The sequence below is a fragment of the Heliangelus exortis genome, chromosome 1 (genome assembly GCF_036169615.1).
Source record: "Heliangelus exortis chromosome 1, bHelExo1.hap1, whole genome shotgun sequence".
Taxonomy (NCBI): domain Eukaryota; kingdom Metazoa; phylum Chordata; class Aves; order Apodiformes; family Trochilidae; genus Heliangelus; species Heliangelus exortis.
This window is the reverse complement of record NC_092422.1, coordinates 159069867-159097373: the sequence shown is the minus strand read 5'-3', so window position 1 is coordinate 159097373 and position 27507 is coordinate 159069867. Positions and strand designations below refer to the sequence as shown.

Sequence of the window (27507 nt, the reverse complement as noted above, 5' to 3'; positions counted from 1 at the left end):
CTGGAGAAGAGAAGGCTCTGGGGAGACCTTACAGCAGCCTTCCAGTACCTGAAGGGGACGTGCAGGAAAGCCGAGGAGGGACTTTTTACAATGGTAATGGCTTTAAGCTCAAAGAGGTCAGATTTAGTTAGACATTAGGAAGAAATTCTTCCCGAGGGTGGTGAGACACTGCAACAAGTTGCCCAGGGAAACTCTGGATGTCCCTGGAAGTGCTGAGGGCCAGGTTGGATGGGACTTGGAGCAACCTGGTCTGGCAGAAAGTGTTCCTGCTCATGCACGGGGGTGGAACAAGATGATCTCTAAGGTTCCTTCCAACCCAAACCATTCCGTGATTCTATAATTCATTTACACACACACGCAGTCAAAAACAAACCAAACCAAACCAAACCAAACCAAACCACAAGTGTTTTGTTTTGGTTTTTTTTTCATGGTTTGCCTCCTGAGTGGTTCCCAGCCTCGGAAGCCTCGGGGCCCTGGAGGCCGGGCTTCAAGGCCCTCGATCCGGTCCCCTCCTCCACCCTCAGCGCTCCCTCTGTCCCAGGCTCCGCCCGGTGCCTTCGGTTTCGATTCTCGCTCAGCTCGGCCGACCAGTAGCGCCCTTCTCCCGCTCCCTCCTCACTCTCTCGGGCCGAGGCGAAGGGGGAAGGATGAGCGACCCGGCGGTGGTCTGCTTCATCACCAAGACCCTGTGCGCCCAGGGCGGGCGGATGAAGCTATCGGAGCTCCAGCAGCAGATCGGTCTCTCGGCGCAGCAGCTGGAGGAGACGCTGTCGGCGGCGGGACCCCAGCGCTTCCTGGTGTTGCGGGGCAGCGTCGACGATGTGGGGGTCCTGGCCGTGTCGGATGTGCGGCTCTGCGTCCTCAAGGAGTGCGGGGGCTGCGAGCGGCTGCACCTCTGCAAACTCAGCCTCATGGGGAGGTGCAACCAGGGGTCCAGGTGAGCGCTGCGGGGCCAGGCAGCTCCGACCCAAACCCACTCAGCTCCCTCCCCCGCACCCCGACCCCCCCCCCCCCTCGGGCTTCCCCCACTCAGGGCTTTCCCCCGAACCCGGGAGCCACCAGCCCATCCCTCGGCTGTCCCGGCCAGTCCTGTCCCGGCCCGTCCTGCCCCGGCCCCCCGCAGGAGGAGAGGCCCGGTTGTCCTTCCCCCGACACCAGCACAGCTTCGGACCCGGCGTTTCTTGCTGGTAAAAGTCTCGTTTCCTGTTCTCGCTGATGTAAAAGCCCGAAGTGACGGCGGTAGGTGGAAGTTCCCTAAAGCCTGGTTTTCTTTGCCAGTATTAATGATTTTAAAAATAAATTTAGTTAGTTAGTTAGTTAGTTGAAGCTGCTTTTCTGCCACACCCGTCCCTCAGCCCTTGGCAGCTGGATGAAATAGCTGACAAATCTTACACTGGTAAGAAAAAAGCAAGTATCAGCACGCTGTCTGGTTTTAATCCAGAAAGTTACAAATGTTTGATTTTGGTCTAAGTCGCTGCTCTGCTCACGGCCATTGAGGTGAGAGGCAGCCTCTGGTTTCCCTCCTGTCTGTAGCCCTTTTCTGGGTGTGTGGAGGACCTGCAGGATGGGTGGGCCTGGCAGCCTCTCTGGGCACTGGCTGGCCAAAGGGGGCCCCTCGTTTGAAGAAATAACAATAAAGGAAACCGTAATAAATGCAGAAATGAAACCCAGATGCTTTTCAGTGACAATCAATGGCAACAGTGAGCTTGGATGGAGGAACTTTTAGTTGAAGCCCTATGTCTTGGGGCTGCTGCAGTGTTTGGCATGTGGCATTACCCCACCAGATTCTTCTGGCCCAGCAAAATACCTGGCTGTGTCCTCAGGTGTGAAGAGCATGGAGAGGAAAGGCCATGTCTATCTCAGAATGATACTAGCACAGCATTAGCATGCTAAAAATCTCAATTTCTGTCTTTACTGACAGTATGATATGCTTCCATGTGATTTGCTGTTAAAAATACCTTCAAGTGCGTGTAGGTGCTTGCTCTGGATGAGTCCATGTGAACCAAAATGTGTTATGAGGTGATTCCCTTCATAATGATAAACCGTTCTGTCCTCTCAGTAGTATTACTTTGAATCACCTTTCTATGTGTTAATAAAATGCAGAGTATGCCTTTTGGGAGGTTGATTGAAGTGAGAAGGCAGACATACTGCCAGGTGGAACATGGGGATCAAGGCAGAGAATAGTTTTTAACTGATAAGGTAAAATCTAAGTCTAGCTTCCTGATCTTTCATCCTTTTTGATTTAGAATCTCTGGAAAGAAAAAGGTCTGTGTAAGTTACTGGGGTCTTCCTGTTTTGTGGGATCATTATTTTAGTCCAGTTAAACCTGTTTTTTTAACTTGTGTCTGGCAAGTAACATTTCACTGCTTTTTTTTTTTAATTATTTTTTAAATTATTTTTAAAAAATATTATTTCTCTAATGTGTTCTTAAACTCATCTGTGTGGTTATCACTGTATTTGTATTGATCACCATGTGACTGTTAGTGGAATCTGAAGGAGGAGTGGTGGTGGTGATGCCTCCCACCTCCAATACTCTGTAGCTCTTCTACCTTCAGACTCATTGTCTACATTTAGAAGATCATTTCTCAGAAGCAAGGATGGCACTTCTTCTCTTCAGACTTCTTGTCCTTGTTTACTTGCTTAAGTGTGTCCAGCAGGGGACAGCGGTGAAATGTCTGCACAAGGGTGTGTATGGAAGGGTTGATTCAGACAAAGCATGAGATAAAAAAAAAAAAAAAAAAGCTTTCATGAGGAGAATTTCAGTAGTTAACTTGAGGCTAAAAGGATAAAGGGAGCAGAGACTCGAATCTGAGAGATTAGCAGGTACTTTTATTGGTTAAGTATGTCTAGTCTTAAGGCTGTATCAAATCGTACTTTGGAAGAGCAAAACAAGGAAGATTTATTTTACTGCACTGAATCGACACACAGGTTGACTATGTTTTCCCACTTACTGATTTGCATTATCATTTAAAATAAACAAACAAACAAAAAAAAGTCAATAATTCTCTCTCTCTGTAGTTCACACTTACTCCAGACCTTTGTCTTGCATTAAGCAAGTGGCAGTATCTTTGCTATTGTCCTTTAATTGCTTCTTTATCCAAAACTCAGAAGGTGATCAGCTTTCTTAGATTTTTTTTTCTCTTTTTCAAATTGCCAGCCAGCAAAAATGAAAAAATGCGTGGGTTTCAGCTTTGTTCTTTTTTTGTTTTGCACTCCTAGACTTAAATCTTTCTTTATGTGCTTAGGACAACAGCCTTTTTCTCCATGCCTTTTCCCAAGTTACCTGTTGTCTGAGTTTCTTCTTTAAATTAACTTGACTGAAGAGGTTAACAGTGCTCTTTCTGTGTATTTTGTTGCAGATTTTGTAAGTACTCACATGACATCATCAGTCCCGAGAACAGAAAAGTTCTGAAGACTCATCAGCTGTCTGGCCTTGATAAGAATGAGCTGCAAGTCCTGCTTCTCCTAAATGACCCTTTTTTCCTCCCTGATGTGAGTTGTACATATTTCTAAAGAGAAGTTTTTAGTAATTGGAAGTAATTAGGACTGGGCAGGAGAGAAGGTGGAGGTCTGATCTCAATTTCAAGCTGTAACATATGTATACATATATATGTATGTATAACAGTTACCTTTAGTTTAGTCTAAATGAAGGGTGAATGGCAGTGGCTGGAAAAGCACCAGAAGAAACAATATAGAGCAAGGGTTGCAGCACAAGTGCTGTGTACTTACTAAAACAAACCAACCAACCAACCAAAAAAAAAAAAAAAAACAAACAAACCCAAGCCAAAAAAACAACCAGCTGGTCAACATAAAAATAACAGCAATAAAACTGTTAAACACTGATGGGTGTGTTGGTTACATAAATACCAGAAGGCTTGCACTTAGGTAAGGCCATGTCATCTATGGCTTGTGAGTAGAAGAGCTGCCCTGTGACAGCAAGGAAGTGGCCAGAAGGGCTATAGCCTGTTTTGTGTGCCTTTCCTGTTATCCCAACAGGATGTCCATAAAGGTACTGAAAACAAGCCAAACAACAAAAAAAAAAAGTCAGCAACTTCACCAGAGATTTACAGACAGTGAGGCAAGCAAGAGGGATGTGGTAGATCACAGTAACTGTGCATGCTTGCAGGATAAGAGGCCTGACCAAAACCAGTTTGTTGTCTGCTTTCCAAGAGTTGATGGAGATCGGGAAGCCAAGACCCCTTTCCTTTTCCAGCCTATGTAGTCCTGCACATTTTGGTGCTTGAGTGTATGAGGGAGTGAGAAAAATCTATGAAAAATTACCACATTACTGCAGTCAGCTTTGTGTAAAATCAGCCCCTTCCAAAGTGCACTGAGGTTTTGTAAGTTAGTTTTCTATGAGGCAATCTTTGCCTACTTTGTATGCATTGATTTTGTTACATTTGGCTGAACAACCCATTCTGGGTCCGTATGCATCTATAAGGGCAGTTCTATCTCCAAGGTATGGCTGCTTCAAAGCCAAGAATTTCTTGTCCTGGGTGTAGCTGTTCCTGGTTAAGAAATTACCAGAATACTGCCTGCTACCTTTGCCTTTTGAAGGTTATAATCTCCTTGCATCTCTTGGCATAAGGCTTCTATTGTTTTCTTGTTCCCTATGGTGACAGTACTGAGCTTTAACAAAACAGATTATTTGGGGTTTTTTGTAGTGTTTTAAAATCTGTTGTGCTGGCAGATTTAAGGAGCATGGTGGTGGTGAGCAAGGAATATTAATATTATCTTTTTCTTGTTCAGCTGCATCTAAAACTTAAGTGTTTCTTGTCCCAGCAGTGAGCAGCTATTATCAGCCATTGTTGATGGCATTTCTCTCAAGCTTCTTACCTATAGGTCTGTTCAGCCCTCACCACTGCCAGGCATCATTAATTACCTCTAACTGAGCACTTTAACCCCTACTGTGGATTAATATGGCCGAAACAACAGAAAACAGTTATTGATGCAGGCTGTTTTTCAAGTTGAGGAGAGGGGTGTAAAAGCCAATTTGGTGGTTCCTGGCTTAGAAATGCTGAATATATATGTGTGTGTGTGTGTGTGTGTGTGTGTGTGTGTGTGTGTGTGTGTGTGCATGCTGACAAATATCAAGTATGAAGCTCTCAAGCAAGAGAGCACATTAACTTTTAATGCATCTTTCTTTAGATGGTCTACGCAATCACTCTCAACCAGATTAAGTGTCTTGAAATCTCTGGGAGCTTCACTTTGTAATCTCAGTGGCTGGTATTTTTGCCACCCTAAAGTGGTATTTTATATAATGGATGCTCCATACAGAATGTTTGTGTTTTACTGCTCTCTCAACTTTTATGTGATTATGTGTTTTGGCTGCTTTTTTCCCCTACTCTCTCGAGAAGGGAAGATGCAAGCACAAAAGGAATTCCTGAGTTCTGGACAAAACCAGTGTCTGACATAAGTCTTATGATTATTTTATTAGTTCTTAAGCCAGCCTCTAGCTGCATAACAAACTCTTCTCTCTGCTTCTGCTTTGGATTATCAGTATTCCCGGAGGAGAAAGTTTCTGGGAAAGACAGGATATGGAAGTTAAGGAACTAAGATTTTGTTGGGAAAAGACCTGTTAAGAAAGCAGTGATTTTAAGTTTTTCTATAAACATCCAGAGAACTGTATTATTACTCCTTTGAACCAAGACACTACTGTGTAAGTTGATACTACAGCCCTTAGTTTGTGCTCGATTGTCTGTCCCTGGTGGGTGTTGGTCTGTTTGTTTCCAGCTCAGTAACCTGAACATTTGTCACCAGTTGGAGGGATGGAAAAGAAAACTGCATTTTCAATGCCTTAACATATTTTTCTTGTTAGGTAGGCACTCAGTTGAGGCATGTACATTTTAGATGAGGATAACACTCTGAATGGTATCAGGCCTCCAAAACAAAGAAGCATTCTTCAACTGAGGAAGATCTTCCCTTGGGTAGTGGTGTAAAATTTGTGTTCTTTAGTGACCGAAGTTGCAAAGCACCTCCCACAAGACTGTTATCACCTAGCACTTGCATGTGTTCTTGATACATAGATCTTGGGGTGCTCTGTAGATGATAAGCCTTTCTGCATCCCCCTAGGACAAAGCTGGGAAAATGAGGGAGAGAAAAATCAAGGGACTTACCTAAAATTCTCGAGTAGGTGAATAATTGCTTTGTGTTGGCAGGTGCTGGTACTTTTGAGTATCACTAAGAAAGTGTCATGGTTTAACAGTGGCCTGGAAATTAAACCAAATGACAGATGGTCTCTATTAATCCCCCTCCCAGATAAAGGAAGGAGAGAGAATAAGGGAGAGAGACTTATGGGTTGGAAACTAAACTAATGAAACAGTAAATGATAACTAAACTTTAATGAAACAGTAGTGATAAATAGGAAAAATTACTAAATATATACAAATATACAGGAAAATTGATACCAGGTTCCTCCCTCCTTTCCCCCAGTAACTCTCATGTCACCACCAAGGCCCCAAGGCAGCCCTCGGAAAGTCCAGGCTGGACTCTTGGGGTCAGCAGCAGTTGGGAGCTGGATGCAGGAACACACGGACTCGAACTGATATGGATCAGGACCACAGGCAGATAAATGGATGGAATCCTCCCAGGATGCCAAAGCAAACAGGGACAGGTGAAGAGAGGGAAGCAGGAAGGGGTTTGGCCCTTGTGATCCCTCAAATTTATACTGAGTATGACGTGTATGGGGAATATTCTGTTTGGTCAATTTTGGCATCCATCTTGTCTGCTCCTCCCCAAAGGGAGGGCTTCATGTGTGACCTCTTTACTCCTTTTCTCCTTCCGGAGGGTAAAATGTTCCTCAGAGCTGAGCAGTGTCCTTGGTTCTGCACACCAGTCTCTGACTGTAACTCTAAACATGGAGTGTTATCAGTCCTAGAAGCAGACACTGTCTGAGAAACTTGCTGTTAATTTCAGCAAGTGCAACTACTTACAAGAGACTTAGCTGAAAGCAAAAGTGCAAGACAGAAAATCACATTTATCATGGCCCAAACCAGGACAGAAAGGTACATGATGCTTAAGATAAAAAGGTGGTTATTACTGAAGGTTATGAGAAGAAATCTTAGGTGTCCCATCTGATGCCATGGGAGCCAATAACAATATAGCATCAGACAGACCTTTCTAGTAGGGCTCTGGCTTGCTGTGCTGAATTCTCATCCATGGTGAGGTTCAGCACCCATGCTTTCACACCTTTATGGTATGTTTCTGAAAATAAAAAAGCCCCCAATGCTATTGGTCTTCTGCCCACATAAAACTGAATGTTCTAGATGGTACACAGAGGTTCATTGATGGAATTATTCCCTTATGCACCTCTGTAGGAACAAGCTCTTACAAACAGCACATACGGGTTGTATTGTTGAAGGTGGCCCAGTCCAATGGCATGGAATGTGCTCCCATTATGTGGCTGACAGTAGTGGTAAGGAGCTGGCCTCTGCAGCCAAGGCCTACAGGCAAACTGCCTAGATTTGTTAGAAGTTGCTACCTCCTCATTGTAACTCTTCCACAGTGACCCACTACAATAGTTGAAAACAGGTCTAAAATTCATTTTCCAGAATCTAACTTCACAGTACAAGAGAATGATGGAGCTACTGGAAGAGGAGCTCAGTGAAGTGCCACTAAGATGGTGAAGGGACTGGATCATCTCACATGAGGACAGGCTGAGAGAGTTGGGTCTGTCTAGCCTGGAGAAGTGAAGGCTCAGGGAGATGTAACCAATGTTTACAAACACCTTAAGAGGAGGGTGTAAGGAAGACAGACCCAGGCTCTCTTAAGTAGTGCCAAGGACCAGAGATGATGGACACAAACTGAAATACAGAAGGATCCCTCTGAACATCAGGAAAAGCCTTTTTACTGTGAGCAACTGAGCACTGGCAGAGGTTGCCCAGACAGTCTGTGAAGTCTTCCACCTTGAAGATATTCAGAAGTCATCTAGGTGTGGTTTTGGGCAACCAGATATAGGTAACCCTGCAGGCTGGATATAGGTAACACCAGGAGCACCTCCTCCCCTCCTTCCTTCTTACCTTGGGGTCTGCTGGGCAGTTTCTCACACTTTCCCTCCCTTCTTCTCACAGAGGTCCCCTTTACTGCCAGCACCTTACTTGGGCACCCAACAGCTTGTAATACCACTGATAGCATTTTGTGATGCAACCAAGTCTAAATATACAAATAACAGCCATAATTGCAAGGGAGTAAATGGAAAGTTGTGATATAGTTGCAGAAACAGGGACCAGGAAAATGTGTAGAAGGGAAACCTGGAAGATGTTTGGTAAAACAAAAATCCTGCAGAGCAGTCAGGAAGGGTATGTGATGGAAATGGAATAATCCAGTAGAATAAGGCCAGGTCCCTAGAATAAGACCAAAAAAAAACCAAAAAAAAAAAAACAGAGAGACCATTTTTGGGGTGTTGGGCACAGAAAAGTACAAAGCATCCACAGTGACAGAGGGAAGACTGGGAAGAAAAAATACAACCCCTTTGTGTTTTGGCTTCCCTCAGAGGCTAAAATCTGTCAAACATAGTAGCCACCAGTGCTCACAGAAATTATATCAGTCTTGTGGCTTTGTATTCTCCCATGTAATTTAGAGTGAGTTTGTGAAGAGTAATTGTTCAGTACATGATACTGATTGATAGCAATGAGGAACTGACCTTTGGTGATGGGTATAGTTAATAATTACGAATCCATTGTCTTGATTTTTCAGTCTTTTGAACATTGCCATTGCAGCAACCTCTAATTCCCTATCTGATATATAGATTTCTATATATTCTGTTGCAATTCTGCACAAAAAAATTTGTCTCTGTTGCTTGGAAAAAAAGTTTGGGGGAGATCTGTAACAGTCCTGGTGTGACATTGGGCCTGTCTGCCAGAGCGCTGTGTGTCCTCAAAGCAGCTTTCTTGTTACAGGCTGCTCCTTTCTCTGCTGTGGAAGCAGAAGTGTTGCTGTAGTACTTGGTGGGCTTCATGAAGGAGATCATAGAATCATAGAATCATAGAATCCTAGAGGTTGGAAGGGACCTCGAAAGATCATCTAGTCCAACCCCCCCTGCCAGAGCAGGGCCCCCTAGAGTACATCGCATAGGAACGTGTCCAGGCGGGTTTTGAATGTCTCCAGTGAAGGAGACTCCACAACCCCCCTGGGCAGCCTGTTCCAGGGCTCCGTCACCCTTACAGTAAAAAAATTTTTTCAGATATTCAACTTGAACCTCCTATGCTCCAATTTACACCCATTATCCCTTGTCCTATCACTGGTCACCACTGAGAAAAGCCTAACTCCATCTCCCTGACACTCACCCCTTACATATTTGAAAACATTGATGAGGTCACCCCTCAGTCTCCTTTTCTCCAAACTAAAGAGACCCAGCTCCCTCAGCCTTTCCTCATAAGGGAGATGTTCCACTCCCTTAATCATCTTAGTAGCTCTGCGCTGGACTCTTTCAAGCACTTCCCTGTCCTTCTTGAACTGAGGGGCCCAGAACTGGACACAATACTCCAGGTGCGGCCTCACCAATGCAGAATAGAGGGGGAGGAGAACCTCTCTTGACCTACTAACCACACCCTTTCTAATGCACCCCAGGATGCCATTGGCCTTCTTGGCCACAAGGGCACATTATGGTAAGGTTTTTCTACAGGAGATTTTGGAGTGTAGTTTGTTTCCTGAGTCCAGCTCACTGCATATCTCTGTGTATCTCTTTTTTGGTGAGCAGAGGAATAAAGAGGTGCTTTTTCCACAGTATAATCTCAAAGAATTCTTCTTACCATTTTTAGACACCCAGATCTTTAATGAAGAGTAAGTTTTAAAAACAGGAGTTGCAAATGCAGCTTCAGCTCCATTAAATAGTACTTCATTTGACACAGTGGCCGTATTTTTATGAAGACTCTTGCTCTTTGATATGGTTGTGTTTTGTTTGATTTTTTTAACAGAGTAACTGTAAAATAATCAGTTGTTATGGAACTGCCTTGTTTAGGAATGACAAAAAATGAAAGCTTGTTGGATCTGCTTTTCTTTTTCTTGGGAATAAACACCATGCACAACTTCAAAACTGAAAATGCCTGCTCTTCCATGCAAGAGCAAATCACCATTTCCCTGCTGTTAAATCTGCTTGCTTATAGAACAAAGAAAAAAATTACTGATTCTTCTGGAAAAAATCCTGATGTGCTTTTCCATTTCATATTGTATCTGTCCTCCCCACTTCTAGGTGTGCCGTTTTTACAACAGAAAGGATAGTACCTGCAGCCAGCAAAAGAACTGCAGCAAGCTTCATGTTTGTTACCATTTTCTCCACGGGCAATGTAGATTTTTCCCATGCAAGAGGTCCCATAACCTCCTGGACAGCCATACATTGAGGCTGTTGGAAATTGAAGGCATTAGTGTGCAGATAGCTTCAAACATCCAGACTATATATGACCACAGGCATGCAGACTTCATCAAGGAGCTGAGGAAAGCGAAAAGTAAGTTGTAAGAAACACTGGGTTTAAATATGATTCTGAGTTTGATAGAGGTAGAAGCTGGTTTTGCTTTAACTTCCCACCTTCCTCTCTGTGTTTTCAGCACCCCACAACAATGAAAGAGCAAATGTGTTGAAAAAAACAGCAGTTTCAAGGAGTCAAGAACAGCTGCTTCCTTTGAAGACAGTGATCACCACAGCACATGTACCACCTTCAGGAGGTGAGTGCACACAATGCCAGTGTGATTCCTATTACCAGTCTCTAGAATATGCACACCCTCATGATGCTGGGTGTCCCCAGTCCCCAGGAAGGAATACATGGGTTGAAGCCAGCTTGAGCCTGTTGTTCTCTTTGAAACTCTTTTGTGGATTATTTAGTTTTTATACTCTAGGTTGGGCTGAGCCCCCTATTCAATCCACCCATGCTTGTCTAGATACCTCTGGGAGAAACATTTACACTTCCAGTTGATGGACTCAGTGACAGCCATGGTCAGTCACACCCTGTGTTTCTTGCTGAGCTTCACAACATCACCCTTGGCCATCTCCACTGACCCTTCTTCCATTGGAAGGGTTCATTGGTCACAGAGCCCTAACTCATGCAGCAGAGGATAGTCAGATGCTCAGAGTACTTGGCTACTGAAGTCAATTCCTTGTTATTTCTGGGATGAAATACCAAACGCAATGCCTTTCTCTTTGAGTTTTATGTTGGTGGGGCAAGTAAGGTGTGATGTGTTCTTTCCTGTAGATGAAGAAGATAAGGCCTCTGCTAAAGCTTCGGAGGACAAGAAAGAAGACAACTGTGATGAGATATGCATATACTATGTCTGGAAGTACTGCAAAAATAATGGTAAGCTTAACAAAAACTAATGTTATTTGGTTTAACCTCACCTGGCAATGGAGCTTCACACAGCCACTCACTCACCCCACCCCCCCCAACACCTCCCAGTGGGATGGAAGGAGAATCAGAAGGGTAGAAGTGAGAAAACTGGTGGGCTGAGATAAAGACAGCTTAATAGGTAAAGCAAAAGCCTCATGAACAAGCAAAGCAAAGCAAGGAATTCCTTCACTGCTTTCCATCAGCAGGTGGTTGTTCAGCCGTGCCGAGGACAGCAGGAATCCATCATGTGTAACGGTTCCTTGGGAGGGCAAAATGCTACCTCTCCTAATGTCCCCAGCTTCCTTCTTCTTCTCCTAGCTGTATGTGCTGGGCATGACATGATGTGGTGTGGAATATCCCTTTGATCAGCTGGGGTCAAGCTGCCCAGGCTGTGTCCCTTCCCAAATCCTTGTCCACCCACAGCCCACTGGTGGTGTGAGGAGCAGAAAAAGCCTTGATGCTGTGCGAGCACTGCTCACCAGCAACAAAACCAACATCCCTGTGTTATCAGCAACTGTGTTGCTAGATAGAAATCCAAAACATAGCTCCATTGTAGCTACTATGAAGAAAATTATCTCTATCCCAGCCCAAGCCAGCAGTTAGCCTGGGAGTGTCTGCTCCCTGCCCAGTGGCTCACACTAGTGGGCAGGCAGTGGTAATTGTGCCTTGTCACTCATTCACTTTGCTTCCAAGTCACCAATAAACACTGCCAGGAATACAAACATAATGAAAGGAAAGTTGAGTGGATGCACTTTAGCCCTTTTTCCTCTAGGTGATCCATCTGTGTCTTATTTCAGCCCTGTTGATGGGGGCTGTGTTTGTGAATGTTTCTGTGTGAAAAACCCTTGAAGTGTTAAATGTTACATTTTCTGTAACTGCTAGATCAGCTTAAGAGCCAGCCTTACAGTGTCATCATTGACAACTGGTGACAGGATGTCATCCTTCATTTCTGCTGTATCCTACCTGCACCAGATAATAGCCAAGTTCTCCCCATGAGTCCTTTAAAAAGTAATTTAGGGTGATAAAACACTGTAAGAAAATATAGTAGTTGTACCAGCTAAGATAAAGAGAAGCCTCATCTGTCATCTATCTGGCAGTGGCCAATAGCAGAGGTCTGGGGGAAAATGTAAGTAGAAACAGTTGTATTCAGTCACTTAAACCCCAAGTTAGGCTCTGCTTTGGTTATGAGGAGGTGCTGTGAGGTTTTTATTTCAAAGTGACTTGTCCACTTTCTAAAGGCCTAATCCTTTTCTAACCACCTGGTCTTGGTGAAAGATGAACTTAAGTTTGATCAGACTGTCTTTAGCTTTTGCTTAGGATATGGATGGTAAGTTGCCTCATGGGCAATTCTTTTGTTCTGAGATGTTTATGTGCATTTAGCATTTCTTTAGTGGGTTTGTGTTCTCTTAAAGATGCAATTCTCCTGTCAGAAGCTCCTTTTCTGAGAGAAAGATTAGTAAATTGAGGTCTTGATAATACCTCTTCTTCATCATAACTTTGAATTCAGACAATATTTAAAAAAAATTTAATGAGTATTATTGTACTATAGAAATTAAGTCTTGCCAACAGAGACGAAGTGCAATTTTGTTTGGATCTTTTCAAGTTAATTTAAGCACAGTGCTTTCAACAGGGTGGACTCCAGCCCTGTTAACAAAAAAGAAGGAAAAAGTAGTGTATGATACTTTGGTCTTCATAACCGTGATGAGTTTCTATATTTTCTGTAAACAGATACATGAGGTGTCAGGAATAGTGAAACTTCTTTTGTCTCTGTCTCTACAGCAGCTTCTCCAACCTTGTATCTCATTTCTCAGACTCTGCTTCTTTAGGACCAGGCTTGAGACTCAATGAATTTTTGGACCCACATAATGTTACAGGAATAGCCATGTGGGATCTGGCTGTGGAGATCTGGCTTAAAGCAGCTGCCATCAGCAAGCAATGCCACCATCCGTGTCACTGACAAAGATGTTAAACAGGACTGGTCCCAACACTGATCCACTGGCCTCCACTTGGAGGTGGAGATGTTGACTTGAACCAAAGTCCAGGAGATAAAGCCAGAGTGTAAAAAAAAATGTTTATTTGTTTTTGCCTTGAGGGTTTTTTTTTTCTTGTCTTGCTCTCTGTGTTCTGGTTGCAGAGCTCTTGACTATGTCTGATTTCATTACAGATAAATGCACATTTAATCATTACCATTTGCCATATAGATGGCAGGTATACAATGGGACCACTTGGAATGACCTTTCCATGATGGAGGACATCGAGAAGGCCTATTGTGACCCAAAAAACAACAGGTATTATGATGCTGGACTGTTTGCTTAGAGTACTGTGGCTGAGCCCCTGAGGAAAAATTCTTGATTTCTTCCTAAAGGATCTCTTACACCATAACTTCTAATTACTGAGCTCCTCAGAATCTGGGAGGATGTACAAATAAGAATTTTTATTTTTAAAAAGGAAAGTGATTGAATGGAAATATCACCCCATATTTATTCTAAAAATAACACAACATATTGCATTGAAAACTATACAGGGTGAAATGCAGTGGGTGGAATTTAGTGCATAGAGTATTAGTATTTCAGATAATCAACCATCAATAAAGTGGCATAGTAATTTTGGCCCATGCCTCTTCAGACAGCAGATGATTTTGATTTGTAGCTTGACTAAGCTGCTGGATAGTGCAAGTCATAAGCGGGATTCCCAAGAAGAGGCTGCTTTTTAAGTCTTTCTGCCTGAAGTTAAATTTTCAAGCCTCCCAGGAGTAAGAGCCCAGGTGACTTCAGTGATGGATGCTATTTACAGGGCTCACAGCTGTGATTGCACCCTCTGAAACCACAGAAAAAGAACAAGGTGATAGCTGCAGGTGTTTGCAGGCAAACTCAATCATGAACTTAACAAATTCTATTCCTGTACTGAGAAAAACTGTAACCAGGCTTTTTTATTGCAGAAATAGCATTTGTCACATTGTATGTGTAGGCCCAGACTGTCTCTACAGCTGGCTGTGCAACATCTGGCTAGCAACAGAGATGGCATTCAGTATCCTACAGGCTAGGGTTCACTTCTGAAGATCTGAAGCAGTTTTCAGAGCTGCCACACATGCTGGGGGAAGCACTCGGGTCTGATTAAATTCAGGCATTCACATTATATTAAAGAAAACTGCACCAGCTTGAACTGGAGATGAGAGGACAAGACACACACTGTTAGCTGTAACAAACCTGAATTTGTCCTTACAGCATGGCAGATAGGAACATTGATTTCCAGACAATGACCTGTGATGGTTCTTCGCTTCGACGCCTCTCTACGCCATCATCAGTCTTAAAACCCACATTTACATTTACCACAAAGTGGATTTGGTACTGGAAGAATGACCTGGGTCAGTGGATTGAATATGGAGACCAGGTGAGCCCACATCCTGTGCTTTGAATCACTTCTGAAGAAATGTGTGGATACTCTTCCCCCATTCACCTTTCCTCAGCAAGGTTAATTAAACAAATGCCTGTGCTTGAATTTTACAGTGTTAAGTGAGGCAATGGAGCTACAAATGTTCATGACAGATGTGACAGAACAACCACAGGCTGGAGGGGAGGGAGCACCCCTTATCTCTTTGCAGTGAAGTTTAATGTGAATTATTGTTTTTCTTTGTGTCTGGATGACGTGTTACAACTGCTTTGCTTGTTGGAAACAAGACCTTGCTGAGAAATATAGGAAAGCAAAATAGCAAAATTCCTTGCTTTCAGCTTGTGTTCATCAACCTGTTTTTGATGATGCATGCTGACTTCTCCCCTCAGACTCCCTTTTGGAGCTGGCCATGGCTTCTTTGCAGATTTAGCACATGTGCACTGTTCTTGAGATATATGGCCTTTTAAATTATTCAGGAATTATTCTTGCCTGTCTTCTGAGGATTGTCTTGTTTCCTTGGACATGCAAGGATTGCTCTGCTCTTACAGATCAACTGTTACCTTCTACCTTGAGTGGCCAAATGCTTTTTTATGAGAGAGTGATCTACCTGGAAAATGCAGGAAAATAAATAAACGAGGGATTGCTCCTCTTACATACCCTCATATTTTACTCTGTATTGTACAGCAGGGAACTGTACTTGCCACGTGGATTAACCCCAGTGTAATGGAACAGATCTAGAATCTGCTGGCTATGCCAGTTTTTGTGGGGAAGATTTTAGACTGCTTCTAAAAATCCCTGCCAAAGGTGGCAGCAAGAGTAGTTCTGTTGAAGCAGGGTGTTGTAAAAGTAAGACTTAACAGTCATTGTTCACTCTATTACTTACTGCACAGAAGATATAATAATAAGTCAAAATTACCCATACAAAATCTTAGTACACTGTAATGGAAGGTGATGCATGATGTTGGTCACTTACCAAAGATCTGCAGTTGGTAAGGGGCCTGTTAGCATTGAGTAGTAACCTCAGGAGAGGTCCCAGCTTGAGAGATCACTGCTGTGCAGCCTGCTCCTTAGCAGGGAGAGCTCAAAAAAAGCTCACTCAGGCTCTCATGCCTATGGAATAAAGTGGTTGGCTTGTAATCAAACGACACATGATGGAAAAGGTAAGCATGAGATTCCTTGTGCCCACAACTTACTTTGTTTCTCAACAAATCAGTCTTGGAAGAACCACCAGCTGTTCACGTACTAATTGCATGACTGGTGTTCCATTTTCCAAGGTCATACACGTCAGTGCTCACCAAGTCACCCTGTTCTTGGGTGGGTTTTCAGAGAATAGGTTGGAACTAGAGAAGTTCGTGGCTTGGTCGTGGCCTATGCCTTTACTTCCTTTGGACTCCGAACGAAACTAACACGAATTTGGTGAAGGAGTTGAGTGCACCCATCACACCCAGTCAACAGCTCAGCCCCACGTGGCTGCTTACTCAAACACCCCCTGGTGGAATGAGGAAGAGAACTGGGAGAATAAAAGTGAGAAAACCCCTGAGTTTAGGTAAAGTAATAGGTAAAGCATAAGCTTCACACACAAGTGAAGCAAAGAAGGAATTCTTACACTGCTTCCCATCAGCAGGTGGGTGTTCAGCCATCCCCAGGACAGCAGGGCTCCACCATGTTGCTTGGGAAGGCAAAATGCTATCACTTCAAATGCTCCCAGCTTCCTTCTTCTTCCCCCAGCTGTATATGTTGGGCATGATGTGATACGGTCCAGAATATTCCTTTGGGATCAAGCTGCCCTGGCTGTGTCCCCTCCCAATTTCTTGTATACCCCTGGCCCACTCACTGGTGATGTGGGTTGAGGAGCAGAAAAGGCTTTGATACTGTGCATGCACTGCTCTGCAATGACAAAAAACATCCCTGGGTCATCAACACCTTTTTTAGCACAAATCTAAAACATAGCACTGTACTAGCTACCATGGAGAAAATTAACTATCTCAGCCCAAGCCAGTATAACTTGTTACAGAAATTTTAATGGGCTTTTTTTGGGTCTGTCATTACTATCTATTACTAATTAATAATATATATATTTGTGTGCATATGTTATGAGCGTTTGGTAATCACAATAGTTCTGGGTGGATTACTCTTCATCCTGCTCTTTGTCTCTTCTTCCCCTCTACCCAAACCAATTATCCAGGGTTTAGTCCTGACTGTCTTTACTCATTACACTTCTTTCTCTTTTTTTTTTTTTTCCTTCACCCCCCAAAGGGAGAAGGGAGTAGTGTGAACTCGCCATCTTCTGACACTCTGGAGAATTTGTATCTATCAGATCCAAATGCCACCATAGATTTCAAGGCCGGTTTGTATAATTACCAGCTAAATTTTAAAGGTACTAATTTTAAAGGTTCTTACTAACAGCTCTGTAGCACTTTACAAAGACTTAACATTCAAGCTATCCCAGCTTTTAGAAGATGCGACTTCTTGTACTAAGATTACCAAGTTTACTCATTAGAAGGGGAAGTGAGGTCATGAGGGCCCAGAGAAATTTCCTTACAAAAGTAACCTTCCCCCTTATTCCGTGACACTATCCAGACTCATGTTGGACCAGAAACAAAAGGATTGGCCATCTTCATGGAGAGTCATAGTAAACCTTATTTAAAGTGAGTTAAACCCATGAATGGTAAAAATGAAAAGTGAAACTTCTGTGCTGTTGGACCAACATTTAAAGGAGGATGAATGACTTAAGAGAGCAAGCAAAGTTAGGCTCAGTTTAAATCACAAGAGTTACAGGAAGGACAAGATGCTTACAAAGGCTTTGTGCAACTCCTCTTCAACAGATAGAATTGACAATGAATATGGAATTTTCATTAATGAATTACTGTCAGTAATGAATGGCCCTGTATTGTAGGCTTACTAATTGCTTTTTTCTTTTTCCTTCTCTTTTCTCCTCAAGAAATGACCCAGACAAACAGCACCTATAAAACTAAAAAACAGGTTCGCAGGCGACCGAAGTTTGTGTCTTCTGAAGATGTGCAGAAGTTAAAGAAAGGGTAAATGATACTCTTTAAGTTGGTTTTTTTCGTATTTCAGAAGGCAAAGTGGCTGCCAGTGCTGGCAGTAAATGTGCAAATAATGCATCTGTTGCTAGAAGAGAACATATCCATTTGACTGAAGAGAAGCTATACCACAAAATCCAACTGGTGCATAACCTTGTTTCTGGGGTACATGTACTACAGGTACCATCTGCAGGACAGTCACTGCAAAACTGTGATGGACAGTTGTTCCCTAAAGAAGGAAAAAAAAGAGGACTGTGATAACTGAATGACAGCAGGCACAGCCCAGCTCACAGACAGAGACTGTTTCAGTTTCTTTGTGGTTTATTTTGCTTGTTTTTAAATGTAGGAACTGACCAAAGGGGATGCTAACAATCTGAATGTTCAGAGCAGGACTAGAATTTCTAACGTCTTATTTTCTGTCTGTTTGCAAACAGCCAGAGGGAATCTACTATTTCAAACCAACCCTGCCCTGACCACTGGGATCCATCTGCACTGCCTAACTTGGGATACAAGGTATCTTCCCCCTCTTGTAATTCTGATGGAAAGGCATGATTCCAGGGAGGATGCTGCTTAACGGAAACGGTTGTAACTGGGCAGAAGTTAAATCACAGGAACAATTTTTTGGCTGGGTGTGCTAAACATCTAGGTGATACGTCTTCAGAGGTCCTGAAAGAAGTGCCAAATTCCCATGAAGATAATCTTCATTTTAGGCATCTGTCTACATGCAGAACCAAAACTCACCAAACTCAAGAAAAAAAGAATCACTGTTAAAAAATTACTGACGAATTACCTTGGAGACTTGGTGAGCCAGTTAAGCAAGGGGCTTCTGTGAAGTCTGTATTTCTTCACGAGAAGCTGGGCTGAGACCAAACCCTTTCTGTGTAGACCATGAAAAGCCACCCAGTAATAATACTGCGTTGATTGTTGATGGATAAATACTGTTATGGAGACCTAGGAAAGGAAATCTCTCCGTGCTCTTTCAAGTCACCCATTACTGTCACATGCATCGCAGATCAGAGCACAGACCACAGCCTCAAGGGCAGAAATAGTTACACCAACTAATATCAAAAAAGCATTTGCAGTTATCTCTTCAACAAGTCAAAAACCCTCCTACCCAAACTGTGTGTTCCTGTTTGGCCTATCAAGACCAAAACCATGCAGGAATTATTTAAATTACTATTCCTCGTTGTCTTAAGAAGAGCGGCACAGACAATGTAAGAACTACAGTATGCTAGAAAATGCTTTTCAGTGTTACATTTGTCCTGGTTTTTTGTTGGGGTTTTGACCCTGATTAAGACATAGCACATAATGTGGAGCATAAGAGGTTTTCCTGGTTGACTGCGTTACAAAATCTTGTTTGATGATGAACATGTTGTGTTGGCACAAATACCTTGATGGCCAGGGACAGGAGAAAAGTACTACCATATTTCTGGAATTCTTTCTAGCTACTTTTGATTGACAGAAAGCTCCAGTGCTATTTTCTCTCTGCGTATTTTATTTTCCGTAGTGTAGTTACGTGTACACTGGCATGAGAACCAGAAAGATCATGTCTTTTAGCTTCCATGGGCTGGTTTCTGCTATTCTGCCTTGTGCTGAAGGTTTCATTTTACTGGGACTACCCTCTTACGTTGGATTATGCCTTCCTCAACGTAATACCTGTATCTGGCCATATGTGTATATAGCAAATTCATCTAAATACAGTTTTGATGAAAAATCAATGGGTAAAATTGACGTAAACTGCTCTATGCATTAGCTCCTTTCAAAGAGCTGCTTTTCAAAATTGAAAAAACTTACAGGTTTTCAAGATTATAAAGGTGTCAGGTGTCCAGAGCTTGCTGAATGAACCTAATCATGGGTTTGTGTGGGAATCTGGCAGCCAGACCTTTTGAAGATTTGGGCCTGTGATATTTTGAGCTCTGGCAAAGTAATAAAAGATACAGGTGGTCAGCTCTTTCCTTGACTTATCAGCAACTTAATTATTAGCAGAAGTTGAATTTTTTTCAAAAGACTGCCAGGAAGACACATAGATCAGTTCCTTTTAGGTCTCTGAGTTGCAGGTACTTAACTGCTTGTTTTATTTGCTCCGAAGATTTCAGTATGATTTTGAGCTGAGTCTATTTGTTGGGGTGTTTCTGGAGTCACTGAGGGGTAAGTGGCTTTGGGGTGTGATTTGCAGATCCATGGTATTGCTGGTGGTGATTGTGGGGATGCATGAAATAGAAGGTTCATCTTGTTTCCCAGAGCTCAGGTTGCTTGCTGAGTTGACACCTAGGAAAACCATTTCTTGTAAACCGAGTGCCTTTCATTGGGAAGGAAAAGCTAATTCTGAACCTAACGTGCAACAAAGCCTACAGTATCTTTTAGTGCCAAAAGTTAAAGCCTGGGCTATTTTAAATGTTTCTGTGGGACCTTAGCTTGTTTTATTTTTTTGCAGTAGGCAATATTGGGTCAGGCTGGTATTCTGCATGCATGTGGTGACCATCATAAAGTCTGATAATTATGACCTGTTGAATTCCACTATCTTCAGACATTGACAAATAATCCTGGCAAAAATGATCCATTTTGAAAATAAACAGCTATATGATATTGGGGAAAAGTAATCTTTGCTTAAAATGAGCAGCTGTGTTTTGGTAACATGGCTTTTTTTGGGTGTTTCAGTGTCTTAATATGTAAGACATTTAGAATCATAGGTCTATAGAAAGCAGAGTGTATGAAATGTGCAATGGCACATTCCAGTAACAGCAACTGGAAATTCTGCTGCTTCTAAAACCTACAATATCACAGAGTACTGTTCTTGTACAGTCATATGCTGCTAGAAGTTATTGCCAGGGCAGTGATTCTTTCTCTGCCTCAGACACTCCTCTGCTTGATAGTGGGCTAGCAAATGCTTATGCTTTCTAGGATATTAATTTTTAGGTCTGAAAATGAAAAAAGCAAAAGAAGTTCTGTTGTGAAGTACTGACCTGCAATAGCAATGTGGTGTTACCCTTTATTAGCAGCAGACTCATCCTTGAGGAAATAGGAGCAATCCTACAAAGTTTTCATGAAAGGAGAACTGTTTTTTTGATTGGATGCCATCTTATGATCATATAATTGAAGTACCTTTCGTATAGGATTAGGCCTTGTACCAGGTGGCTGACCCTCTGTTTTACCCAGAAAGGCTACAGTTCCCCAGTAAAAGATGCAACATAGCAAAAGCATATTTATAGTCAAAATAAGAATTGTTTATGGATAGATAAAAGATGTAGTACTGAAATAGAGCAACATATATTTCACCTTATAGGCAATGCTGAGTAACGTGAGCTGTGGTGTCATGGAGCATGCAGATAATAAATACTCCTCTGTCCAGACTGTTTTACCTGTTGTGTTGTATAAGTTTCAGTTTTGGAAAGTAGCCTTGTATTAAGACATAGGAAGTTTCATTCAACATTGTAAAAGCTTTTTAATAAATTCAAATAAATAATTCTTCCTTGTGCAGCTGACTTTATTCATAATCCTTAAAAGGCTTTCCTATGATAGGTCTCTTCATCAGTAAGTACTTAATGCACAAGCTGGTCATTCTGTCCACAAAAAAACTACTTACATGCAGCTGTGAAACATAAATCCAATTTTTTCTCCTCTCTAAAGTCAGCCTTCTAAAATGTGAACCTTTCGCTTGACAGCTTAAGGGGTTGATTTCATATTACCTGCTAGGTTGACTGCAGCTTTCCTACTGAAAAGAAAACACTGTTACATGGGATATTGGGCATTTGACTCTAAGTCATCTTCAGTCTTCACTTGGTTAGGCAGTGCTGAAATGGAAAGTATTACCATGTGACATCACTCTGCCAGCATCATGCATTTTCAGTCAGGTTTATCAAAGATAAGTGTTTAGAAGATTAATGACACAGATTACTTTGGAGAAAAAAGAAAAAATCGTGCATGACATAAGCAAGTAGAGGAGCTCCAATCAGGTTTTGTCTTTCCTTTGTGAAGAATGTACATTTCTTGATGGAATTTTAAACATGAAACTGTGGGTAAACAGACTGTTTCCTTTAGGAAAGGAGGAGGTGTATTTGCTTAAGCAGGTATTCAGTTAACATTCCTGTTACAGTTTTAATTGTTCTCTTATGTTTAGAAGTGTAGCTTTTTTCTTAAACCTATATTTAAGTGCAACTTTACAAGTTTTAACTTTGAGAGTTTAGGAGCTATGATGCTGGGAAGTTGTACATATTTTGCTTTTTTATCTTTAATAGCTGAAGCGCCTTGATGTCTGGTTACAAATTGTACTGTACCTAACATATTTTGTTCTTTAGAAGCTTTACGTATAAAACTAATATTATTCTGGAATAATTATTCAGGTTTTGGTTTTGAAATTACTCTTTCATTGATATCTAATGTTTCAAGTGTCAAATCTTACTTGGTGGTGACAAACATTTAATTAATCCTTTTGCTTTCAGCATTTTTCCTGAAGAGAGGTGAGGTGTCATTCCTAGGCAGGAGTGACACACTGAATTTCATGTTAAGTGTCATATCTAAAGCATTAAATTAACCTTCATGTAATTTGGGGACCTTTCTGAAAATGTATCTGCTGTAATTGGGCTTCTGCGTGTTACAAGCTGACTGAAGCCTCATGTCTTCTTTTGCTTTGGTTTATATTTTATAGGCAGTGGAGATCAGTAATACAACCTCTGAATACAACAAAATAAAGCAGCTGTTTCTTCAGACTATGAAACAATACAATGTCCTTAAAATAAGGAGGATTCAGAATCCATCTCTCTGGAAAGTGTTTCAGTGGTTAGTATTTGCCTACTCATCCCTAAGGGGAGGGACTTTCCTAGAGCTGCTGTCCTGTATCTTCTTCCTTGGAAAGGAAAGATGTTACCAGTCACACTAAAGCACAGGTGGTACTTCCTTCTTAGGAGCAGTTTCAGGAGTGAAATTAAGCATTTAAGGCCTTCTAAAGTATGCTATGGTCTTGGAGTTCCCTTCACACGAATCCTTGGAAGATGAAGGGAGGAGTATGGATAGAAAGACACAAATGATGCAAAATTGGGATGAGGATACCCACAGTTGTGTAGTATAACATACTGTCTTAGGGATTCAACAGTAACTGCCTGATACACAAATCTTCTGCCCCTTACAAATGTTTATCCATTAGAGTATATGTAATCCCTGCTAAAAAAGTGGGTGAGGATAAAGGTGCTTGGTCCTTTGCTGAATGAAGTCAGCATGCACTGAGAAAGAATCCTTGTGCTTTAATTTAATGATCTCTGAGCTCCTGAGCTCCTTTTTGGTTTTCAACATCAGTATCTGTGATACTGAACTCCAGGTACTTACACTAAGATCGGTACCAACAGTTTTGAGCTGGTGCTAGTGACAGTAAAGAACCACGCTCAAGTTAATTTGGTAGCAGATTAAGCTGTTGCATAGAACTGTTGTCTAATTTAAAACAAAAGCCCACTTAGCAGAAGCATTTGAGTACTGTATGAAATGGTAGTGGAGAAGATAAATACTACTTTAAGTAAGTATTTTCACTTGCACAGTGAGTGAACGCAGGCAGTTATCAGGCAATAATTTCATAAAACCTCTTCCTCTAACGAAACTTAAGATCCTTCAAAACACATAACAGTGCATACCTTCTCTTGTTAATCTCCTCCAATGAGGTAAGTAAACTTACCAGCCAGAGGTTAAGATTGCCCCATTCTCAATGACCAAATTTCAGTCCATTGCTTTTAACTACTCATTTATGCAGTTTGCAAGTTAGAAGGGTTCTCCCCTCTTCTGGCTCTGTTTACTTTGTAGCTGATCCCTTCCTCAAGAATATCACTGTCTTGTCTGCTTCAACAGCTTCTGAAAACCTGTGGGATGTTTGAATGCTGTGAAAAAGTCATGGGAGACATAATTGAGCTTTCCACCGTGATTCAACTTTCAGTTTCATGCTGGTCATGGCTCAGTCAGACTCTGGCCTAAATCAGTAAGGTCTTCAGTGGTTAAGGAAGGCTCAGTTTCTCTCCCTCTGGCTCTGTCTCCTCAGCTGCACTGATCTCTGTGAGGGGCAGGAGCTCAGGGTGTATGGCAGCTGGAATTCACTTGGGGAATGAAGGATAAACTGCCCAATCTTGGAGCACAGAGGGTCTCTGGTTAGCACAACCCCAGCTCCTCAGAGAGCCTGGGGGTGGTGAGGGGCAGGAAACATTACAGCAGAACTAGTAGAACCCAACAAAAGAGCAGAAGGTCAGTACAGTGGAGACTGGAATAGTGTCAGTGCTTACTTAAATTCACTAAAGAAAACCAGAATTATCTGGAATTGCTGGGTAGTGGTGTCAATGTGTTGCTCATCTTGTAATGAGATGGGAAATCTCATCCAGCTGCTGTTTACATGTACATTATATAGTTGGGTTTGTTGTTTGGTTTTTTGTTTTTTGTTTGTTTGTTTGTTTATTATAAAAAAATCACCTTTCTCCCTTTTCTTTCATGGCTCTCACTCTCCTCTCCTTCATTTTTAGGCAAAGGGAGCAGATGAAAAGGGAAAATGGAGGGCGTGAAGTAACTGAAAAGCTCCTGTTCCATGGAACCAACATTTCCTTTGTGGAAACCATCTGTATTCACAACTTTGACTGGAGAATTTGTGGAAACAGTGAGATTACTTATGGAAGGGGTATGTAGGAAATGACTGTGTGTTAGACATCTACTTAGACTCCTCTGATACTAGAGCAATGAGTTTTGAATTCTGTAAATACAGAGGACAGAGATAGGAATTGATATTACAATCTCCTTTTGTCTGGATAAGACAAGGATTTGCTGTGGGAGTACAGCTTTTCACCAGCTGTTAATGTAGGAATTTGAAAAAGCCTCTGTTGCTGTAGGTGAGATCTTTGAAAGGCTCCAGGTCGTAACCTGAACTTCCCAGAGAAATGGCCACATGTCTTTATGTCAGGGAGCAAGGAGGGTGTGTATTCCCTCTGTATAATCGTGAAAGGCCCTCATGCTTTCTTGTCTGTCCCTCTCATCATAACACACCTACTTGTAGTGTTTTTATAAGTTTTGGTCTTTAAAACAATTGTTCCTAAAATAGCAAATTCTCAACAGAAATTCTGTGGTGAAACCCTTTCCTCTTGTAAAAGGTCCCGTGGTATTATGTAAACTGAGTAAAAGCAGACCTGAAAGCTGGGATCAAATACCTCCTGAGGAACAAGGGGCTGAGCACTGGTACTGCATGTCACTTTATGTATGGCAGCGTACTGCTGTCGCTTCATACAAGTTCTTTATAACCATATTTTTGTATCATTTCCTAGGAAACTACTTTAGTAGAGATGCTTCCTACTCCCATGGCTCCTGCCAGTCTGCAGGGAAAACAAACACCATGTTCCTGGCTCGTGTATTGGTTGGAGATTATGTTAAAGGCAACACAACCTATGTTCGCCCCCCAGCCAAGTCTGCTGATGGGTTTCAGCTTTATGACAGCTGTGTGGACAATGAGTTAAATCCCTCCATTTTTGTTGTCTTTATAAAAAACCAGTTTTACCCAGAATATACCATAGAGTATAATCAGGAGGAAGAAATAAGACAACAGACTTACCCAGTATCTACACCAGTACAAAAGAAGGAAGAAACTAAACAACAGATTCACCCAGTATCTACAACAGAGCAAAAGAAGGAAGTAAGAAAATGTATTATATCTTAGAGGGATCAGAGCTATTTGTATCTGTTACCGTACTTTCTGTATTGCAGGTATTCTTATACCTGCTGGCTTCTTTCTTTTTAATACAATCCTTTGGAAAGTCAGTCCAGAATATTTCTGTGTTGAGGAGGGCTGGCAAAACAGTCACTGTTGGATTTTTTGAGAATAATTGCCTTGTCTTCTCTTCCACTCTTAAATGAAGCACAGAGATTTGCATAACTGTAGCAAAAAAATCAGAATCGTGGGAAAAGAAATATAACGCTGCAACTTTTGTGGGCAGATAATTGTAAATGCATTTTCTTTAGAAATAGAGAGGCTCTCTCTTTGCAAACAGTTCAGTTAAGAGCAAAACTTAACAGTACAGTAGTTTTTAAGCAAACTACATTTTTTAGTAATTAAAGATTCTTTTCATGCAGAACATGGCTGTTCTTGATCCTCTCATCTATCACAGTTCCAAACAAATCAATTTTACTTAAGAATATTTTAAAGCTTTCACGGTGCTTTCTTGATAAGGCTGATACTAGTTTCGAGTGGAAAACTAAAAAAATCAAAAAGCTTATTTTAAATCCATGTTCTCAAGTGGACAGAGAATTTTTCATCTGTATGCTGCAGCTAGTGTTTGGATCAGAAAATTGCTGAATCAAATTCTTTTTGCTCATCTGCAGTAACTTGCTCTGTGACCTATACAAAAGCAGAGCTCAAGGGAAACTGAAAGTTACAACGTACAAATAAGTAGGTACTAAAATTTGATGATTTGGCTGTGACCAAAGGCCATAAGTATGTAACGTCTGTGCCACAACAAACTAGGCTTTCCAGTCCATGTGGCCACGTATTTTCTCAAAGTGAACGTTTGCTTAGCAAACATTATAGGACAGAAGAGACACCTTAAGAAGCACAGATATTTCCGGTCCTGTTTGCATACGGTTTTGTTTTTCCAGAAATATGACATGACTGGAAGACATCAGTCACGTTCTCCCGAGCCCGGAGCTGCTGTCCTAAGACACTTTGTTTCTCAGGTTTGTTGCCCACTCAGGCAACTCGCTGAGAAGTCACTGACAAGTGCAGCTCCTCTTCATGTTTTGAGGTGGCTGTGGGTGATCTTGGATACTGCTTCCCGGGACCCATTTTTATACACTTGTTTGGTCGAAGCAAGTGTACAACCCTACTAACAGCAGTTAAGCTCCTTTTTATTAAATTACATGCTTTTTCTTGTCTCAGTAGGATACTGAATTCTAAAAAGGAGTTTGTAAGGTAATCGAACTGCAGACCCTCTGTACAAAGTTGTCTTACTCAGGCAGCTGAGCTGTTAAGAGGGAAACTTCTTTATGATTAAGCAGTAATTTTTGCTTTCAGATAAGCTTTACAGTAGGACTAATAGCCTTCCAGTTACTTGTATCTTTGACACAAATTTGTCAATCACCTGTACTACTTTAAGTTTGCGAGTTACCAAGAGGATGGGAGAATATATAAATCTAGGAAATCTTATTAAAATTACTATCTTAGAACTAAATTAAAATCTATATCAGTGATGCATTAAAAGGGAAAGGTAGAACCACTTCTAAAAATCTCACTTGTTTGTAGAGTTCCTGAATCATTACATTCTGACATATTTGCAAATAAAATGTGTTTTCACTCATGTTCTGCTTGTTAGTGTATAGTTTGTCCACATACAAGAACTTTTTGGGTGACAAATCAGACCTAGTGAACTAACTACTTGGTACACCTATTCAGTGTCTTCCTTTCCTGTTTGTAGACCAGGGAACTGTGTGGATGTAGTTTTGCATTTTAGTGTAGATACTTAGGTACCTTTGAAAGATAGAACATAGTATGATTGATGGAGGATATTTATGTAAATGAACTTCCTAAGATACTTAAGTGCTGTGGTACTATGGTTGGATTCCATGTAATTAAACAGCTGCTCTGAGCACTTGTTCAAGTCCCGAAAAAAAAAGGGGAAAGAGTAAGGTGAAGTAGAGGCAGAACTACCAGTTTTAATATGTAGGAATAGTCAGGTGTTGCCTTAGATTTCTAAGGATGTGCTTTTTTAATATCTAGATTAGTAACTTTCAAAGAATCTGAACTAAGCACTTGTGAG

The 27507-nt window shown here is 41.7% G+C and overlaps 1 protein-coding gene and 2 long non-coding RNA genes across 4 annotated transcripts; 1 reads left to right on the top strand and 2 right to left on the bottom strand.

Annotated features, from left to right (window-relative positions):
* The first annotated feature begins 550 nt into the window (after nt 1-550).
* On the top strand, nt 551-27048 carry LOC139791266 (protein mono-ADP-ribosyltransferase PARP12-like). Of its 2 annotated transcripts, none has more exons than XM_071733312.1 (13): nt 551-937; nt 3360-3492; nt 10190-10442; nt 10543-10659; nt 11184-11285; nt 13480-13603; nt 14540-14705; nt 16962-17052; nt 17647-17743; nt 18184-18262; nt 22395-22525; nt 24238-24389; nt 25027-27048. In XM_071733312.1, the coding sequence occupies exons 1-13, from the start codon at nt 648-650 to the stop codon at nt 25413-25415; spliced, it is 2124 nt and encodes a 707-aa protein (XP_071589413.1). In that variant the 5' UTR covers nt 551-647; the 3' UTR covers nt 25416-27048. The 2 variants fall into 2 exon arrangements, with proteins under 2 accessions (XP_071589413.1, XP_071589412.1); XM_071733311.1 differs by having other exon boundaries at nt 552-937; nt 16962-17082.
* On the bottom strand, nt 2396-10310 carry LOC139791274 (uncharacterized). The gene is made up of 2 exons (XR_011723858.1): nt 10184-10310; nt 2396-3487 (listed from the first exon to the last, which is right to left on the bottom strand). It is a non-coding gene; the product is annotated as an uncharacterized lncRNA (long non-coding RNA).
* On the bottom strand, nt 14883-16966 carry LOC139791275 (uncharacterized). The gene is made up of 2 exons (XR_011723859.1): nt 15679-16966; nt 14883-15312 (listed from the first exon to the last, which is right to left on the bottom strand). It is a non-coding gene; the product is annotated as an uncharacterized lncRNA (long non-coding RNA).
* Nucleotides 27049-27507: the final 459 nt, after the last annotated feature.

What these genes read in the sequence shown, in the direction of transcription:
- LOC139791266 (XM_071733311.1), top strand. Translation starts at nt 648, where the DNA reads ATGAGCGACCCGGCGGTGGTCTGCTTCATCACCAAGACCCTGTGCGCC. An exon ending in CTCTGGAAAGTGTTTCAGTG is followed by an intron (nt 22,526 to 24,237) that starts GTTAGTATTTGC and finishes CTTCATTTTTAG; the next exon opens with GCAAAGGGAGCAGATGAAAA. An exon ending in TGAGATTACTTATGGAAGGG is followed by an intron (nt 24,390 to 25,026) that starts GTATGTAGGAAA and finishes ATCATTTCCTAG; the next exon opens with GAAACTACTTTAGTAGAGAT.